This window comes from Lygodium microphyllum, chromosome 27 (genome assembly GCF_053477565.2).
Source record: "Lygodium microphyllum isolate KBCC chromosome 27, Lygodium_microphyllum_v1.1.10, whole genome shotgun sequence".
Taxonomy (NCBI): Eukaryota; Viridiplantae; Streptophyta; class Polypodiopsida; order Schizaeales; family Lygodiaceae; genus Lygodium; species Lygodium microphyllum.
Genome location: NC_141161.1, coordinates 22,886,793 through 22,906,870, shown reverse-complemented (window position 1 = coordinate 22,906,870; position 20,078 = coordinate 22,886,793). Strand labels below are relative to the sequence as shown.

Here is a 20,078-nt window from a genome sequence, read left to right as displayed (position 1 = left end):
CTGAAGTCTCACCCAAACGGGCCATGCGGTTAAATTTTGGTCTAAGCTCATGTTTGTCTTTTCATGAAAGTAATCTTGCGACTGCTAACGATTCCAATTGAAAGGAGTTAGTATGCAAGCGGTCCTCTGTTGGATGCCAACGTGCCTTTTGGAGCATCACTTTCTAGGAGTCGACCAAATGCAGTAACAAAGAGGAGGACGGACTGGAAAACCGAGAGTCTGCATTAAGGACATGCCACTAGGAGCCCTGAAGTTGTGTATTACCATGCCGAAGCCCGTTGTCCTCAAAAAAACAACGGGCTATAATGGGCCACGGGTGATGGTCCACACACATGGTACGAAAAAGTGACGAACGAAGTGCCAGCATATGAGTTTCGGCATCCAGAATAGCTCCACCAGCCATGCGTTTGGGGGTACATGCATGTGACCATGAGATCCACAAAATACTTGCGTGCAATGAATCCTTCTTCCATAACATGAAACGAATGGGGCGAGTGAGAGCCTTCAAAGTAGTAGGAGTCCACGGCAGCAATGGCAAGAAATATGTGAGCATTGGCAACATAATTGTCTGAGCCACTTTGAGACGGACATGAAAGGGCCACGCTTGCAACTTCCAATACATAAACTTAGCTGCCAGTTTCTGTGAAATCCACTCCAGGAGTTGCTTTGGCCGAACATCAACACCCAACGGATACCCAAGATGCCTGACAATGGAGCCACGGGGAACAACCTGACCCTGCCAGCCCAATGACTGTAAATCAGACTCCGTGTAACTGAGAATGGCGGAATCGAAGGCATTGATACGAAGACCAGAAGCATGACCAAAGAGCGTCCAAACATCTAATGCCTTGCGAATGTTGTCCTTGTCTGCACGCAAAATCATAAAGCTATCATCAGCCAAAGATTGGCTAATGAAGTGCTGTCCCAGAGGAAGAGACAATCCAGCCAACTGAGTAGAAGCTACCATTGAAGATAACATTGAAAGAACCGGGTGGGACGCCAGGGCAAAGAAGAGAGGACTCAAAGGGCAACCCTGTCTCACCGAGCGTGCAAGGACAAATGGCTCTGTAACACCACCATTGAGCATAACGCGCGAAGAAGCCGCAGCACTAATGGTGTAGATCAATCAGGACATGTAAGTACCAAAACCCATAGCAGACATAAGTTTTGCAATGAAGGACCAGTCTAAATAGTCAAAAGCCTTTTCCAAATCCAATTGAATCAATACCACTTTCTGACTAGAGTGGCTTGCATAGTCAATAGCCATTTGCACATTTAAGATATTATACAGAATGTTGCGGCCCTTAATGAAACCATATTGAAGAGGATGCATAATAGCTAGAAGGTTCTTGTGGAGCCGATTCGCGAGCACTTTGAAAAAGATTTTATACATCGAACCCATCAAAGAAATTGGTCTCCAATGTTGCAACATTGACAGCAAAGGAACCTTTGGAAGCAGTTTGATAAGGCCTTCTTTCCATGAGGAAGGCATGACCCCTGTTTTCCAAACCTGCTAAAACATAGCCGCCAATGGCTTCACCAGTTGGGTAGCCGAGCTCTCAAAGAATTCATTGGTGAGACCATCCTAGCCAAGACTTTTATCCTTAGGCAGGTGCAACAAAACATCCATAACCTCCTCCTCACAAATATCTGCATCCAAAGTAGCTTGCATATCAAGTGGAACCTGATGGCGAACCAGATCATAGAAGACCGAGCGTGCATGTGTAACCTGGTCAGAAGGCGATGGAGAAGAACCAAGAAGATCCAGAAAATAATTCCTGCACATATTGACAATGGTCTGCGGATCAGTGACCATTTGACCTTCTGAATCTTGGAGTCTAATCATATTTTCCCGAGCAGGAGAAACATGCAAGGCGCGAAAGAACTTTTGAGTCTGACAAGCACTATCTTGCAAATTGTCAGTCAAGTTGTGCAGTTTGGCCTGCTGATAAGATCTCAACTGAAATTCTTTAATAAGATTAGCCAAACGCCTCGCCAGTGACAGTAGAAATTCATCATCTGGGATGTCCACCAGCAGCGAACGAACCAAAGCCAGTATATCCTCCGCTGCGTGGCGACGCTGCCGACAAATAGAGGCATGATGGATCCCATACTGCCGAGCAACCCGTTGCACATTAGAGAGCAGTCGTTCAAAGGAAGCCGAGCCCTCAGAGGCGAAGTCCAATAAAAACCTCTCAATCAATTGCTGCATATAGCCCTGAAAGATTGAATGCTTCAAATAAAACGAGTTGAAACGTAAAGGGAGTCTATCCAGCAACTTCATAAAAGGTGCAATGGATTGTGCAAGTATCTCAAGCTGGAGAGGGAAATGGTCCGACAAGGCATATTGCTGCAAGACTTTCATTTCCAACATCTCAGGAAGAAAATCATCATCCTACATGATATACATTCGGTCCAACCGCGACCATGTAGTTGCATATTGTACGGAATGAAAAGTAAACCCTATAGAAGAAGAGTGGAGCCAAGACTATAGATCTTGCTTAAGTACCTTAAGAGCAAAGGCATTCCACACCCGACTTTTCGGAGCATCCATCACTGAATGCCCCGAAGTGGATTGAGAAGAGTCAACACACATATTGAAATCCCCCATCAAAAAACCCCTTCTGCCAAGTGACATGGAGCTCCGCAAAGTCTTCCAAAGATTTCGTCGGGATGAAGGGTCATTCGGAGCATAGAGGCCCAACAACCATAAGATCTCTCCTTCAACTAAAACTTCGATTATCACAAAACGGCCTTGAACATCATTTTTAATAAAAACAGGCTGGTATTTCTCATGGACAATCATAAGCACGCCGGAATAATGCATAGCATGTGTCCCTGCATAAAACAAGCGAAACCCATGGCAATCCACAAATTTTCCTACTTCACCGTGACTCTTGTGCTCAACCGCACACAAGACATCCCACTGATTCTCATGCAAGACAGTCCACATGGCATGTTGCTTATGGCAAGAACAAATGCCTCGCACATTCCACGTGGCTATCTTCATATATCTTCAAAAAGAAAATCAGGAATGAGGCACCGCTTGCCTCAATTTAACCTTGTCTACTAGAATGTCAAGGACACCTTTATCTAGAAAATTAGCTAACACTACAAAAGAATTCTGACGGCCCGCTTTAGAGGTAAATGGAATATCCACTTTCTTGGGAGTGGAACGGGGATAACGATGATCCCAGGGTGTAATCACATTACCTCTCGGATCAAACGCCAACTTAGCAGGTGGGCCCTTTGGACCGTCTGTATATACTTTCCTCGTAGATTGATTACCGTGCAGTTATACTCTTCTTCACTGGTAGGATCCCAGTGCTTTCCCATATTCGCCAGTGGGCTGCACCATTTACTACAAGGGGAGTGTGTTGACGAGATCTTTCCTGGGCCCCGAGGCTTCTATGAGGTCCTGCTGAAATTGGAGAAGCATCGAGCCGAGCTCCTGTCCAAACTGCCATTGTTCTTTGATCGGCCGTTTAATCCATGTTGTGCCATGGTGCCCTATGGCAGACTTTCAGCGTGTGCTTCAACATGAATGCCCGGTGTGGATTGAAGTGGAAAATTGTCTGGCTGTTTATTGACCATTGTTAAAGGATGCCATGGCCGTAGTGGGAACGGTGCTGGTTTTCCCAAGCCTAAGGGCCATGACTGATTACGGGGGGCAGGTGGGTCCACTGTGGCTTCCAGAACTTCTTCAGTTCCCGAGTCAGAAAAAGCTTCATGATTATGCTGGACATAATCGCCAAGCAGAGTATTGACAAACTCCAGCAAATGTTCCAAGTCAATCTCCTGCGAATCCCTAGAATCAGAGGCCACCTGCGCATAGGAACGTTCCTGATGACCCATTGTCTCGTCGGAAGTATGCTTGGAGCGTTTTCCCGCAGGCGGAAAGTGAGAATCGGGAGGCATCTCATCTGTGCAAGGAACCATATCCTCCGGTTCCTCCGTATCAGAATCCGGACCAAGGGCTACCACCGTCTGGTCGATGAAAGCCATATCCAGCCCAGCCATGTTTCCGTCCTCCCTCTCTATCTCTCACTCTCTTGCTCTCTCTCTCTCTCTCTCTCTCTCTCTCTCTCTCTCTCTGTGTGTAAAGGCAAGGCTGCTCTGTCTCTGTACACAAGTCGCAGAACCCAGGGGCGCAGGCTCAGGCTCGAACGATAGATGCTGACTCTCGCTGGGATGAAGAAGAGATCTATGCGCCTTGCAAAAAACTGCCACAGACGAGCTGTTACCTGGGGCGAGCACCACGGCGGCTGACAGGCGATGGCGGACAGGTCAAACAACGGGCGGGTCTGATGGCGAACAAGATCGATGCACAGGCTTGATGGCGGGTAGGTCGGATGGCGGACAAGACGGACGGGCACCGACGGCGACTAGGACCCGTTGGTCTGACAGTCAACAACGGGTAGGAGTGATGGCGGGCAGGGCCGACAGTCAAATGACCTCTCTTTTTTTTTTTTTTTTTTGTAAAAGGTAATTGTATTAATTACGAACAAATGACCCCTCTCTCTCTCTCTCTCTCTCTCTCTCTCTCTCTCTCTCTCACACACACACACACATGCATGCGTACAAAACTCCCCCTCGCACAATCACTCTCTGGACTGTGGATTAGATATGCTCAAATGCACTTCCTCTCTTTTCATGAACACTCACACAGAGCTCGAAAGGGCATCTTCTTCCCAAGGAGTGAGGCTAGGCTGGTATGGGCGAAACCACCTAGACTGCATTTGTATCAACATCAAGCAAGCCATGCCCTCATCCCGCCATGCCAAAGCACATTTGAGATTGGTGCACCATCATGATGCTTTGAGCACATGCAAGAGTGTTGACGTACTTCCCCATCAGTAAATAGAGAGCATGAGTTCCTTGGCCAAAGAATGTGGTGGCATTTGTGGTAGATGGTGAATGGAAAATAAAACTGCTGGTGCTATAGATTAGGCATTATTTTCATTATACTTCCTCTTGCATGGCCATAGTTAAATGATCTTTCAAAAGATATTTGTAAACTTTCATGAGTAGAGCCAAAAATTGTCAAATCTAGTGAGAGGGTGTCTTCATAGTGATGAGTTTACGAGCTCTTCATTGTCCTATGCTCTTAATGGGATCTCATGCATGGGTGGCATTGAGCACATGGACTTTTGGGATGAAATGAGGGGGATTGATACCATGGTTCAGCTAGTATGCATTTATTGTGCTGCTATATGAGCTGGTGCGAGATAAAGATCAATTGCATTTTTGTGTGATATGATTGGATGTATGAATCTCTTGGCATGTAGCATTCTTGTTGAACCCTAGGTTTGAGGGTTGTGGGTAGGAGAATGACAAAGAGGTTAGTGATCTCAGTGGTAGCCCATCTTGGAGCGATGGTACTTGATGTTGACATATGGCACAAAGGGAGGATCAACTTGCAGCTTAGAGGTTGTTTTCTAGTTCATTTGGTTGTGCTATTGCATAAGAGGACATGTTTATTGGGAGTTGGATCCTGTTTAGTGGGGGGACTTTGGATGAGGTGTGCTTGAGCTATAGCAATTAGAGATTCACATTTTAGCTAAGATATAGCTCCTCTTGTTTGGAGAAATTGTGGATGTCTTATAGTCACATTCCATCTTCAACATTGTAAATTTGGATATGCTTTGCAAGAGTGCAATGATGAAGGGTGATACCTTGATTGAATGGGAGATGGAGCAAGGAGGAACTTGAGGAGCTAGTAGAGGATCCTAAGAATGTGGCAGGAGATGAGGATTGGAACCTTTTTGGTCTCACTTTAGGGTTGTATATTAATGTGTAGATATCTACTTTGATCAATTGTACAAAAAGGGATTTGAATAATTTGGGGTGGCAAGGGGGTGTGTCTCTTCAAGTTAGATAGCTCAACACTTGGGTTATCCCATAGGGTCGTAATTTGCTTGACTAATGTCTTCCCGCATACATGATAAGGTTATGCATTGGAAGTCTCAAGGTTGGCCTTTGCATGCGCGATTGAAAGTGGCCCAAACAATCATGATCAACACGATTTCATATTTTTTGCGATTGCTTCCAAGGATGCAAAAGTCATTGCATGAGCTGGTGCAGCCTATCTACTTCATGCTCTAGAAGAAACAAGGAAATCGAATGGCCAAGTGTGGGTATCTTGGCAACATGTAACTATGCCAAAATGGTTGGGTGGTGCTACCTTGTTGGATGTAAAATCCACATGACAGCTTTGAGATTTGCTCTTTTACAGCCTTTGTGTGTTCAGCATCACCCTTGGACTGATATTGCCAGGTTTCTTATGGAGGATGTTGGCATTTTCCAAGGGCACACTACTTTCCAAGCCTCGTGGTGGAATATCCGGAATTCCATCCAACCATTTAAAACTTCTTTCTTCTCACCCACTTGATTGGCAGGAATCTCTTCACCTCACTGTATGGTGCCATCCAAATTTTAGAAAGGAAGAAAATTCTTTGCAATCAAAGGTTTTTGCTACATCCAAGTTACTCAGTTAGCTTGACAAGCAACTACAAAGAGCTAAATGTAACAATATGGTGAGATTAGGCTTGAAGACTATCGAGGATGTTGTTATTTGGGTCTTTCTGTTGCATTCACTAGTACGTTTCAATACCAAGCAATTACTGGTTGCTCTTGGCAACCTTGGAGGACTGGCTTCAGATGCACTCTCCCTTTCTTGCTTCTTTACCCTTATTGCTATGGTTGGATTTGGCTTTTGTGAAACCCCAAGATTTTCTAGAGAAGCTGGCTAATCAAATTTACAACAAAATGGTGGAGGACAAGAGATGAATTACTGAAAAACCTAACAAAGTTTGGGCAGTCCGTGATAATGCAGCTAAATGGTGTGATTGCCTACTTGACTATGTGTTGCGGGCCCAAAAGATATCACGGGGAAAATGTATCTTTTGTACTACTTGTGATGAGACACTGATTCATCTTTTCATTTCTTATTGGGAGGCTTCTTATTGGGAGCTTGCCCACAAGCTCCCAACAAGCAATGTGTTGCGGGCCCAAAAGATATCATGGGGAAAATGTATCTTTTGTACTGCTTGTGATGAGACATTGATTCATCTTTTCATTTCTTGCCTGGTTGCCAAACAAGTTTGGGACTAGAAATGCTTTTATATTTGATTTGGCCTCAAGTATCCGTGGCCATGTGAGACAAGTGTGAGGCTTGCTTTTATGGAAGATTTCTTCTATGATTTCAGCCAGCCTCATTATTAGAGAGGTGGCTGCTCCATGCATGGATATTATTCGCTCCACCCTTGTACCATCTGGATGATCCCCTTCCTTTGTTCTTTGTGGATTGGTGGTTGATAGCTTTTTAGAGAATTTATGTTCGTGCTATGTGTTGTTTTGTTAGCTCTCTGAACGGCACTAATGATATCTAGGCTCTCAAAGCATTGTCTACTCCATCAAACTCTGAAGGGAGCTCATAGACCACAATCCCCACAAGATGAGCCTCTAGAAGCATGGATTGCAAATTTGCATGTGCCGAGGCTGATCCTGTACCTATGTAACATAGAGCAAGAAAGACTGATCCTGTACATGTGTAACATAGAGCAAGAAAGACTGAACTTGTCCCATGTGTGTCAAACATACCATGCTGCTTAGACACATTACCAAACATGGTACGTTGTGCCTCAAGCATCAAGTCAACACTACTATACATGGGATTGTGCACTCCACTTGCCATTTCCAAATACATTTAGCCTTGAATCCTTGCATTGGTGGCTGCATACTATGAAGATTCAGTCCACGCATCCCCATGGCTGAAGTATTTCGAGCCAGTGATTGGAAAATTATACCGCCATCAAAGTATCCTGGATGGCCTACATTGGCATGCATAGAGTGCTGTCCATACCCCATTGGATATGCACTTCCAAGTTGGTCTTGCATTTGTGTTCTTTGCCCCATTGGAACCAAATGTTTTTGCTCATTTACAATATTGGGTGCATCATGAGATAGTTTTGGCATTTTCTTTGGTGGATCTTACTATCCCAAAGTTACAAAGCATCACTTCCTCTTTTTGCGCTTGTTGTCCTTCTTCAATGAGTTCAAAAATTGAACAAATTGAGGATCCTTTGCCAATTGAGGAAACATATCAGTTGCTATCCTCAATCGATCTATGAATTTATCATCATATTCTTCACTTTCTTGCTGATCACCAGCATCAAGAGGTCTAGAAGGACCCTCTTCATTTTATGGATTCTTAGACCAAGAAGCATCATCACTACTCGATCCCTTCTCACTATTGAAGATATTTATTGCCATAATGCTCAGCTGAAAACAATCTCAGCAGTTAAGCAATACCTTCATCTTCCAATTAAGTGCCATGGACCCACCAATTCATGGGAGTTGATGATACCCCGGCAATGGAACCATGAAACTAGCCTTCCTCAAGGGAAAGAGTGGTAATGGCCTGATTAAAGACAAATTGCATCGAGTACTTAATTCACATAAACTAAAATTGAAATGTTACCAATTAATTCTTGGACATTGGACACCTTGTTCGCTCCAAAATTGGTGCATGTTTCTATATTGCAATTTGTTGGAGTACATTGAGATTCCTTCAATCTCCTTGGCCTTGAGTATCTGTGGTCATGTGGTCTGCATTCTAGGATTACAATTATGGCAGATCTCTTCCATGGTTTCGGTAGACTTGGTTCTCCTTGACATGGTTGCTCCTTGGTTGGACGTTGTTCACTCTACTCCTGTTGTTTTGTGTGCTATGTTTTGGTAGCCTTTTGGCTTGTGATTGCTAGGATTTTCATGGCTGGTCACAAGGCCTGATGTAAATATCTTCATATAATTTAAGCTTCATCATATGTGTGTGTGTGTGTGTGTGTGTGAAAGAGAGAGAGAGAGTTTCAGTCATTATGGAAAAGAAAAGAGAGACTCTTTCAGTCACGTGAGTCCTGACTTTCTGTACTCTTGTAGTCATTTGATATGATACAAATTACTCGTTACCCGGGGCAGGGGCAGGGGGGAAGGGGGGGGGGGAAGAAACTTTTTCATTTTAGTAGCATTGCAGAGTATCACAGCAAAGCTTATAGTTTGTCAATTGCACAGTTCTAACAAATGTATGTGAATAATATTTTCAACCACATTCAACAGCATGTTATTCTTCTAGTGATTTGATTTAGGCAATATATGACAAGGAGATTCCAAAGAAGCCATCTGGGTTTTGAGCTTTATCATGATGTTTTGCAGACAATTTGAAATTTGGGGAACCACACCAAATAAACAGCAACAACTAGATGAGCTGTTGACAGAATGGTAATTCTCTTTACACATTAGATAAACCTAAAGAATGTTTAGTATTTCCTTGTTTTCTTTGTTTCTTGAATGCGTGTCAGACTACTCATATTAAGCATAAGCTATCCACATTGAAAGAGGAGTCTAGTAACCAGATATGAGCTATCCAAGTAACCCTTTAGATATTTTATCTCCTCAAAGAAGGGATGTATATGATCATGATATCAAGGAGAATCAAAGCTTATTGTGTCAATGACATTCCTCATTCAAGGGCCAAAGGCTAGTGCAGACATTAGTCATTCTATATCCAAGCAATTTATGACTACCTCATAACTAGAGGTTTTACCATATTCAGTTCCCTATTGAGGATCAACTGTATTATGCAAAATATTCTTGCCCTCAACAACACTAAATTGCCTTGGATGAATAAGTTGTGGAAGTATTTTCTGAAGAGTGTTGTCGAAAAATCTTCAAAAAGATCTTTACAACAATCCTGTAATATATATGGGTCTCCATTACTTCAAAGGACTTTTGTGACTCCTTTGAATAGGGAAATAGAGATACATTCTCTGAAAACCTTTTGACCAAAGCAAATGAATGCCAGTTTTTGAGCAATCGATTTCTCTGAGTTTTATGGTATCTTATGCACAAAACCATTGTACATAGTTCACTATATTGATGAGGCAGGCATTATAACGAAGTGCTATGCTTGATACAGGGCAGGCTACATAACAAAAAAATATCGGTCAAAAGGCTTGGAAGAAGGGACATACTTATCTGAAGCGGAGCCATTTCTGCAGCAGTTTGCAGAGCGGAGTCCACGCAATCGGCGCTTGGTTGGAGCAGGCGGAGCTACATTTAGGACTAAAGATTTTCTGTCTGACTTAGCAACCCGTGTGGAAGAAAGTATGGCAGTTGATCCAGTCATAGCTCCAGTGGGCTATAACCCTCTACCTACAGTAGGTTATAAACCTGTATCTGCAGCAGGCTATAAGCCATTATCTGAAGCATCAAGGACAAAAGGAGTACTAGTTTTTTTTCCTGGTAATATACCAATATGTTTGACTTTCTGTTATTCAAAGATTCTGTAGTGGTTTGAAAATTCAAAAGTAGGTAGCTTTTGTCATTGTGTGTATGTGTGTGTGTGTGTTTTCTTTTTTGGGGGTATGTGTCTGCATGCTAATACAACTCTGTTGTCTGATGAGTGTGCAGGGATACCTGGATGTGCAAAATCTGCACTGTGCAAGGAGCTTCTAAATACTCCAGGGGGTTTTGGAAATGGAAAACCTTTGCATAGTTTGATGGGTGATATGATAAAAGGTACAATCTGCTAGATGTTTTGATAGTCCTTAAGGTTTTGGAACTTTTTCAATTTTGAGAGATGGTTCCCCTGAATCTGGTATGTTTCTTTGTTTTTTGAGTGAGCTCGTACCTTTGAGTAAAAGGCTCAAACTTGTAGCACCTTTTCTTACTATTTCTATTGTACACAGGGCGATATTGGCCGAAGCTGGCAGAAGAAAGAAGAAAAAATCCCTCCATCATTACTCTTGCTGACAAGAATGCTCCAAATGAAGAAGTTTGGCAAACAGTACGTCTTTTGTTGCACACGTCAATCTGATGAATTGTTCATTTATGATATGCTCTATGGTAGTAGACTTCTCGAAAATTTCATCTTTCTTTGAAGGATTGTGAATAGCTGTAAACAATTCCAAACATGTTACAGTTGCTGAATGATCCTAATTTTATGCAGGTGGAAGACATGTGCCAAAACACTTCTGCAGTTGGAATACCAGTTGTTCCTGATTCAGAAGGTTTTAGGATGTTTGCCCATATGTCTTTGTTTTGGTCTTCTCTCTTGATGTGAGAATATTTCGTTTTGCAAAATAAAATTTGGCTGATTGTAGTGGTCAAGGAAAACATGGGCTCAACAGCAGAAATGTAGTACAAGTCACTACATCACATATTTACAAGGCCCCTTAGGACAGTTTGGGTGTGATGGGAGAGAATAACCAAGGTGGGGAAGTCTAGCTCCTACTTGGAGTGCCCATGCACTGTGAAAAACAAGTTATGGTGCCCCTAAATATGCATCTTGCTATGGAAGGCCCCAAATCTTTCACTGTGATATGGAATGCTTAAAAACCTTTGGCTGGGCAAGGCCTCCAAGGAGAAAAACCATGCACTCGTTGGCATAAAAAACAAAGATTATACAGTCCATCTCAGCCTTGTTATGCAGTTGCCACCCCTCGGTGGACAAACCACTAGCAGAACCCCTAAGTAATGCACACCAGGGCTAGCTCTACTCAATGAAAAATCCTACAGGTCCCTCTCTGCACTGACTGAGCTATTGACAATCTGCCTGCAATATCAAACCTTGTCAATAGTGCTCTAAGCCAAGCAAATATAACTATTGTGCTTTTAGCTGTAAACTTTAAAAGCTCCTTGGTACTTTTTAAAGCGTGTGTTGCCAAAATATTTATATAAAAGTACTCTTGGTACTCGATGACTTTGTGCGAGTGAGTGAGATTTAGCAGTACTTTGATTTAGCATTTCTTCTTTCATCTGGAGATCTATTGGCCAACTGTTAGTTGAGCTGGGAAGCAGTCCCCCCTGCTTGAAGCAGGTCCCCAGCCTGAAGCACGCCCCATCTGACAACAGCCAAAAGCTAACGGGAATGCCTGACGTGAACTGCCTGGCCAACACGTCTGGCTTGACATAAGCTGCACTAGTCTTCCAGAGTGACAACAGCTCCTCTGCCTACCATCATAGCCGGTCGCCTCAGCCCTGCCTGTCCACCAATCTGCTGCAGTCAGCAGCTATGACAGCTACTCTGCCCACCAGTACATCCCTGCCCATCACCACCTGCCTGCCCTTTTCCCCACTTCAGCCCAACACAACCTCCCACTCCTGCCTTTGCCAGCCATTCTTGGTGCAACTCCCACCTGCCACCAGTCTGTCCTCCTGCCTCTCTCCCAGCCGTATCTATACCAGCCACCCAGCGCCTACGCCCGCCCTCTTTTAGCCCTGACACCTGTGCACCTCCTCACCCCACCCAACTACTTCCCCCCTTGAGATATGTGCTCCCTTCCATCAAACCCCTTAACATGTACATGTCTTCAGCCTTCTCATCCACCATTGTAGTCTTTGTACAATTCCTTGCATAGGCAGCTTCCATCTCTCCTATTCTTGAACAATCCCAACAGGCATTACCACAACAAAGTCTAGCTGCAGTTGGCCAAGAAGTGCTGTATCACAGACACATGGAGCTAGTGTGTCACCTGAGATCACAGCTTACCCTCCACCTCCACCATTGGAACCTCTACACACATTCGAACAATGCCTTCCCATAGATTTGCTTTGCTCCAAACAAATAGTTGGCACCAAGGGATGGTAACAGCCCTTGAGGCATCTTCTTTGGCCTGCAAAATGGTTGGAGATCACTCGCCCATTTACTTTCTTAAGGACTTCATCCAATCAGCTCTTACTAGCACCCTAGCAAGAGTTACACAAGTGGTAGCCCTGGGAAATGGGTGCTTCTGGTTCCTGTTTAGTTCACTTAAGGAGATGGTGGTAGTGCTTGCCAATAGCTCCCTCAATGTCACATCTTCAATGGTGTACTTTGACGGATGGACCAAGGGTCAGGACTACTCACTTCTCGTAGGTGGCACTGCCATCAGCATCCCTGGCTCCCATCCTAAATTACTTGCAGGCATAATGGACCTGCAAATAGTGTCATAGATGGGAGTTGATTGCCAGTATCATAGCCTAGTACATTTAGACTATGAGATGCGGCCCATTTATTGACCTTTAGCCAATATCCACAGGGGAGAGTCTATCAAGGATTTGGTTAGAGATCGTACACATTCTCTTCGAGAGATGGGAGAGGATGCAAGGGAGCTCTAAGAGGATGAGGAAGACAATAGAGGCTTTCGTGGGGACCAGGACTAAGACACTTTCTTCCATACTGCCCCCCTCAAGTGGTTTGGCATTATAGCCCATTGGATTGGTTGTTCATAAACTATTGTATTTGTGATGTACTTCGTTACTCTTTGTAGAGTTTCTTGTACTTTGTATTTTACCTCAGATTTTTTCACCGAGGTGTTATTAATAGAGTTTTCTTTTCTTGGAAAAAAAATAATACTTTGTTTGACTTTGGCCCTGATACATAGACATGTCCACAACAATTACTAGAAGACTTGTTGAGGAGTTGACACTTTCATCAAAGAGGCCCTCATGGCTATGTAGATGCAATTAACTGCTAGAAGTATGTATGGCCTCTATTAAGTGTTGTTGGGGTTCGTCTAGTGAGGTTCTCACTCCTCTTGCCGCTTATCCATGTTTCTCTCCCAGGTCTGGTTCCACCTTTAGCCTCTTAGAAGGCACCCTATTTGGGATCCCATACATGTGATGTTATGGGTATTGTCCATTCGCTCTTGGTTGGTGCTTCACTTGGGGCTCTAGCTTTTTGTGTATCTCACTTTGGGTATCTCATGTAATCCTTATCATTTTTGGGTTCCTTTCCATTATAGTTGCACTAATACAATATAGGACAGGGTCCATACTATACTGTAGGTACCCTCTCATACATATTAGTACTATAAGTACTATTAGGACAGGGTTCATACTATACTATAGGTATCCTCTCATACATATCAGTATTAAAAGTACCAACTTAATGCATACTGCTTTTCTGGTCCAATCCACACTTTGGGATGAGTTAAATGCTTATTATACTGATATGATTCTCTCATGGAAACATGTTGTTTGAGATTCCAACAACTTCTCTAACCTTTTTGTCAAGAAAATTTAGGTTTTAAGTAGGTTTTAGGAGATAGTAATTTATTTTTATCGTACCGTACCTTAAAATTAAATAAAGGCCATTTAGTATCATATTTTAGCATATCATACCATATCGTGCCTTTCATACTTGACAACCATGCTTTTCATTTCTTATCATTGCTTTTGTTTAGGCTTTACATCCTCTTGCTACTAAGTGCATTATCTTGTGATGTTGTAAACACACACCTTGTCCCTTTCTCTATCAACACTCTTAAGCCCATCACACTTCCAACACGGTATTAGAGAAGGAGTTTCAATTGGTCAGAGCAACTTGTGACTTAGTGATCAGGCAGGGCTTGATCAATGCATGAAATGTCAAGGAAAAAGCTGAAAAAACGTAGGTCAAGTTGGTGTACCAATTTTGGAAAAATGGAGGCAGTTTTTGTGGCAGCTATGGCATGCAAGAGAGGGGTTGTAGCTGTTTTTACAACATAGGAGCGGTTCTCTTTCTCTTCCTACTGAGCTTGCATGCAAAGACTGTTTGTTTTCTCATCTTCTCTAGGTGTGGTCAAGGTAGAACAGCAGTGTGAAAGGCTGCAAGAGATCATGTTGTACTAGTAATAGTTGTAGAGATCAGTATGTGTGTGACTGTCAAATTGGCCCAGCTGCTGTTATGCAGCCTCTTCTCTTCAACCATCTACTCAGGATAGAGAGAGGTTGTGTGCCTTTTTTGAACAACTGAATCAATCACAGGGACAAATGCTTTGTGGCATCAAAGGGGGCTACAGACATGATAGAGAGTATAGGGAGGCGATACTCTTAAAGTGGATTGACACAGACACTTCCCAATCATTGGAATTTGACAAGTTCTCAGACTGATATATACTCTTACTTTTCTCTATCCTTGTTTTGGGAACAATTCTGCGTGACATAATAAACTTCAATGGATAAATCAGTCTCAACTAGATTTTTGTTTTCAATCTCTTTGATCCGTTGTATTAAATTAATCCCTCACATTGAAGATGCTTTCATATTCAGTTCTTTAAGGTTTAACAGTAATATCAAGTACTATCAAAAGAAATGTGTGCACATTGCATGTGTGTCTGTCTGCATGTTGAGGCATACATCATATAAGCTAATGGCAGTAGTTTTGTGCAACACCTTGGAAATATTCTGTATTTAAATAATGCCATTGTGCTTGTTGTGATGTGATCACAGGTACTGCTTCCAACCCTTTCTCTTTAGAAACATTGGCAATCTTCATGTATCGTGTACTTCAGCGAGTTGAGCATCCAGTGAGGCTCATAATCCTCTTATCATTCTAGTTTTGTTCAGTAAGCATATGAAAAATTCACCAAATACCTATCTCACAGGAATAAGGTCTTATATTGTCAAGATAGATTCTCATAACAGAATATAAGGCTCTTGGCACCATTGCTGCTGAATGTTACTTCAATATGCGCTATTGTAACACAGAAGAATCTAGATCCCATGGTCACTATAATCAAGAACTTTTATGCACAATCACTTGCAGCATCCATTCTTGTTGCAACTATGTTTGAGGTTTATGAGAGCATAGGCATTGTGTAACTGAATAACCATGAGAGTTTTGTTCTTGAAACCGAATTATAATTTATCCATAAAGATGCCCATCAAACAAAGTAGATTGTGCCAGCTATAATGATGGAAGAACTAGCCTTCAGACCTATAATGCTGCATGTAACATCCTGACATTATCAGAAAAGCATTGTTTAGTGCATACTAGCCAAAAGCCATCACTCCTTGGGTTCTCACTAGACTTGTCCAGGCAGGATTCCAGTAAGTTATGTGCTTTTGCCAATGCTACTCAACTCTCTTCATTAATGGACAAGCTCATGAATCAGGGCACTAAAAGTCCTCGCATGTAGTAATGACCCCTCTTCCTACTCTCAAAATTTTTTGAAGTGCTCGTTTGTTCACAGACTTTTCACATTTCAGGTCAGCAATTGAGAGTCATAGACATTCCTCACTTTCTTAGGCAGAGTGGACCTGTTGGATACTGTTGTAAATGGGAGCTTGTTAGCACCGTTATTGCATGGTACATCTGGAGAGAGAGATGTTGTAGATGGGTGTTTTAATTGAGGGGCAGAGGGAGGGAGGATGGATGGAGAGAAAGGGAGGTAACCACATTCTTTGTATGCTCAACCACTGCAGGGAAACCTGGACCGTGATTCTCCAAATGCGGGCTATGTGCTTTTGATGTTCTACAATCTCTACGAGGGCAAGGTGAATATACAACATTAGCTGAGAAAGTGCTCATTTTGACAGTCATAGGGGTGGTGATTTGTTTCAGCATGCATTACATCTCTAGGTTAAATTCGACATTCAAGGGAGTGTTCAAGCACACACAAAGTAACTATATTGTTGGTTGAGCATCCCTTGCAGGATCGGAATGAGTTTGAAGAAAGCCTAAAGCATCGCTTTGGACACCTTGTCAGGCAGCCGGTGCTCAAACCAGATAGGTATATATCATTTGAGCGCTCGATAATTCTGTATCCTTTTTTTTAACTTCAGCACATCACAGAACATCATGCAGCCGGTACAGTTTTTGTTGAAACCAATTGTTGAACCAGCTTTTTGTTTTGTTGCAACTTATGCCAGACCAGAGATGCCAGCCCCAGTTATTGGAGTGCTTACAAAAGGACTTGATCTGTACAGGAGGCATACAGCTAGGCATGGAAAGTACGTTTTTTGTGTCACTGGAATCTACAGTCTTGCACCCTGATGTCAAATTCAGTTATCCTGGAGAAAGGATACACATGCATAGAATGAGATTGTGCCCATTAGAAAGAAAGTGGCTCTTTCAAATGCATGTTGTCCAATGCAAGCTTCTTTTGCATGTTAATGAATAAATTCAGTGTTCTTTGAAAATGTCACTTAATTTGATAGCTCAGGAAGATCCCAGAATGAATTCTGCAGGAAGGTTTGATCATCCAAGGTTATAACTACTTGAACCAACAGGCAGCTTAATGCCTTCATCAAAAACATTTTTTGTATTCCAACTTTTCAATGGTCTTAAATATATGACCTAAGTATTGAGTCTTATGGATGGCTCTTCTAAACATTACATCTTGTTCTTGTGTTGCTTTTTTAAGTAGTAACTTTGGTATTTACATCCCTTTGACATTAAGAGCCATGCATGTGCTTTGCTTGACAGGTTGGATAGTACGAAGGGAGATTTTAGAGAAGATTGGTCAAAATGGGAAACACGACTACGAGAAATTCTGTTTGCAAATGCAGACCATCTCAGTGCAATCCAGGTATTTGGGTTTAAAGACTCAAGACATTGTGCTTGCTGAAGGCAAAATACAGCCCTATATGCACGCCCCATACTTCCTTGTATGGAGCATGCATGTTTTGGTTTAAGGGCTCTAGTCATCCTGCTTGCTAAAGGCAGAGTACAGCCCTATATGCATCTCCATACTTTCTTGTATGTCCTTTCTTCATACTGCAGCCAAGATACAGGTGTGAATGACTGCTTTCAGGTCCCATTTGAAGAGGTGGTCGAAAGTGTTCGAAAACAGCTCCAAGTGATAGTACAAGGAGCTGTGCCAGTACACACCCCCAAAGAAGGGGACCATACATTCCATTCAGCAACTTATGCTACTGTTTCTCTACCTGCAAATCAAATCGTGGATATCTTAAATAAGGTTGGAACATGATTTAGTGGTACTGGCATGTTTTGGTAGATATTTCTTTCACATAATGATTGTGATTAAATAAGCTTACTAATGTAAGAGCAAGAGCTTGTTAGTCATGATATATATGATCCATGTCTTATTTTACCAGGTGTCACTCTTAAGCCAGGAAGTACAGAGATATATTGCTAATAAGGGAGTATGTGCAAGTTTGAAGGCTGCTCATGTTACACTTGCCCACAAGAGGTCCCATGGAGCTCCTGCTGTTGCTACTTTTGGTGCATCACGAGGAGTTTCTGTGCAAGTGAAGTTTTGTGCCTTCCTTTATAATGAGAAAATGTGTGCTCTTGAAGCAAAAATCCAGCCAAATGAGCATGATATTCAATCACATAACGAATGGCCCCATGTGACGGTAGTGTCCAGTCTCCTCAACTGATCAAATCTTCAATGCTTCTATCTTTCATGATCACTGTTATGTTCGTGTTGAAGTTTGGCTCTATGGTGCATACTGTTGGTAGAATGTCTTCTTTACGTTCTACCACAAACCATGTTCATTCACCAATCTGTATATTTAATCAGGTGTGGACAGCAGAAGGCACACGCCCCAAAGAGGCCAACACTCTCCCACAACTTGTATCTCAGGGCCAGGCAACTTGTCTGAAGTTTCCCCAACCATTTGTTGTCTCTGGAGTTGTGGAACTTATATAAACCAATTTATTCATTTTGACAAGCTGAGAATAGCCAGAGTCTGGCAGCAATTTTGTAGTCTTCTAGACATCCATTTTTTCTAGTCTTATCTATCCAATTGAAGGGCATCAACCCTGACCTGTAAGGACACTGCATTGAGAGTCAGCAACCAGATAGTCAATGTAAAGGTTTTGCTCAAAACTTCAAGCTGACCAAGAATAACACAGCGATTTCTTTGGTGATTCATGTAATTAACATTCATTTTCAATGCAAAGTTGAAAGAGATTTGCCATTCATCTGCGTTTTAGTTGCCATTCATCTGCGTTTTATTGCTTTAACAAATCATTCTCTCTTCTTTTCTTTTTTCATGAAGAACTTTGAATTAATGAATTGAAATATTTACAAAGGGCCTTCCAGCCAACCAAACAAAACTCAAAGAAATTGAGAAAACAATACATGGACCCAAATGGCTACATGAAACACATGGCTACAAAATAGAAGGGTTCACAAAGCAGGCACAATCAAGGTGCTGCAAGTGATGTCCATCCATGGAGCAGCTACCCCTCTAAGGATCATAGCAGCCGAAGCCATGGAACTAACTTGCTATAGTAACAATCCTTGGACAACGCCCACATGGCCACAAATACTTGAGACGAAATCTTATGTTTGCCAAGAGTTTTGAAACCGTGAAAAATGGAAACATGATGAATTTCAATCTAAGTCTCAAATGGCAAAATGGGGAAACAAGAACTCAAAAAATATAAATATTAACATGTAATTATAAAATATGAGAGAGAGAGTGTGTGTGTGTGTGTGTGCGCGCCTGAGTCATAGCTTTGGGAAACATTTCTGGCTCTTTGGCAGATTTATGTGTTCTTTGTCTCAATACTCACTCTTTTCTTTTTTGGGTGAGATATTGGGCTCTTTGGACAATCTGGAGTGATCATAATTTGGCATACTTGGGTCGCCAAAATCACTAGCAATATGAATCCTTTTGAGCCTCACTGCGGCAATCTCTATATGATGCCAGCTATGAGGGTGACATGGACGCTTCCTGCATAGAGCTTTTTTTTTTATGTTTCTGATAGTTTGGGATAGCCCCCTTTTTCGGGGGTTTCCAGCTTGTAAATTTGTGAGCACATAAATATACTACATTGGATATTACCAAAAAAAAAAAGTGTGCGTGTGTGTGCGTGTCCATGTGCATGTGTGTAGTTGTATATTGTACAAGCTACTATAAGCCTTAATGCACTTGTGTGCTTATATTTTCAAATATATATATTTCACACTATTTAGTAGCCATTGGTTAGCAAGAAAGTTAGTACCACCTTCATAGTTACACAAAGCTTTGTGTGACTCCATGCATCCTCTCATTGTAGATGGCTTTCATGAGAAACAAGCATGCAATAAAAGTGGAGTTTGAATGCAATTATTTTAAGCTAAAAGTGAAAATGCATCTTGTTGGCTAGAAATAAAAGCAAGAGTTAACAAAGCTACTTTTTATCAATAATTTTTTCAAAAAAGAAAGTGGTTTGGAAGCATTTTCCAATTTCAAAATGTCTCATTTTGAGCAATCATAGTTGTCGAGTTCAAAAGCTACAATACCAAAATATGCAAAAAAAATTCAAATGACTAATTTTTATGGCTCTAAGGTGATGTGGAGAGGTCGTGCATGATGAT

General features: G+C 42.2%; 1 protein-coding gene across 2 annotated transcripts in view; it reads left to right on the top strand.

The window, feature by feature from the left end:
• The window catches only part of LOC148012131 (tRNA ligase 1-like), a 225,849-nt gene extending 207,161 nt beyond the window's left edge, over positions 1–18,688 (top strand). For both annotated transcript variants that reach the window (XM_087669540.1, XM_087669539.1), the window contains 13 exons: positions 9,214–9,279; positions 9,977–10,302; positions 10,471–10,578; positions 10,749–10,846; positions 11,009–11,069; positions 15,253–15,329; positions 16,228–16,299; positions 16,459–16,535; positions 16,675–16,755; positions 17,231–17,333; positions 17,559–17,723; positions 17,863–18,123; positions 18,291–18,688. In XM_087669540.1, coding sequence (XP_087525666.1) covers positions 9,214–9,279; positions 9,977–10,302; positions 10,471–10,578; positions 10,749–10,846; positions 11,009–11,069; positions 15,253–15,329; positions 16,228–16,299; positions 16,459–16,535; positions 16,675–16,755; positions 17,231–17,333; positions 17,559–17,723; positions 17,863–18,123; positions 18,291–18,419 — 1,624 coding nt within the window. In that variant the 3' untranslated portion in view covers positions 18,420–18,688. The remainder of the gene's footprint in view (positions 1–9,213; positions 9,280–9,976; positions 10,303–10,470; positions 10,579–10,748; positions 10,847–11,008; positions 11,070–15,252; positions 15,330–16,227; positions 16,300–16,458; positions 16,536–16,674; positions 16,756–17,230; positions 17,334–17,558; positions 17,724–17,862; positions 18,124–18,290) is intronic.
• Positions 18,689–20,078: the final 1,390 nt, after the last annotated feature.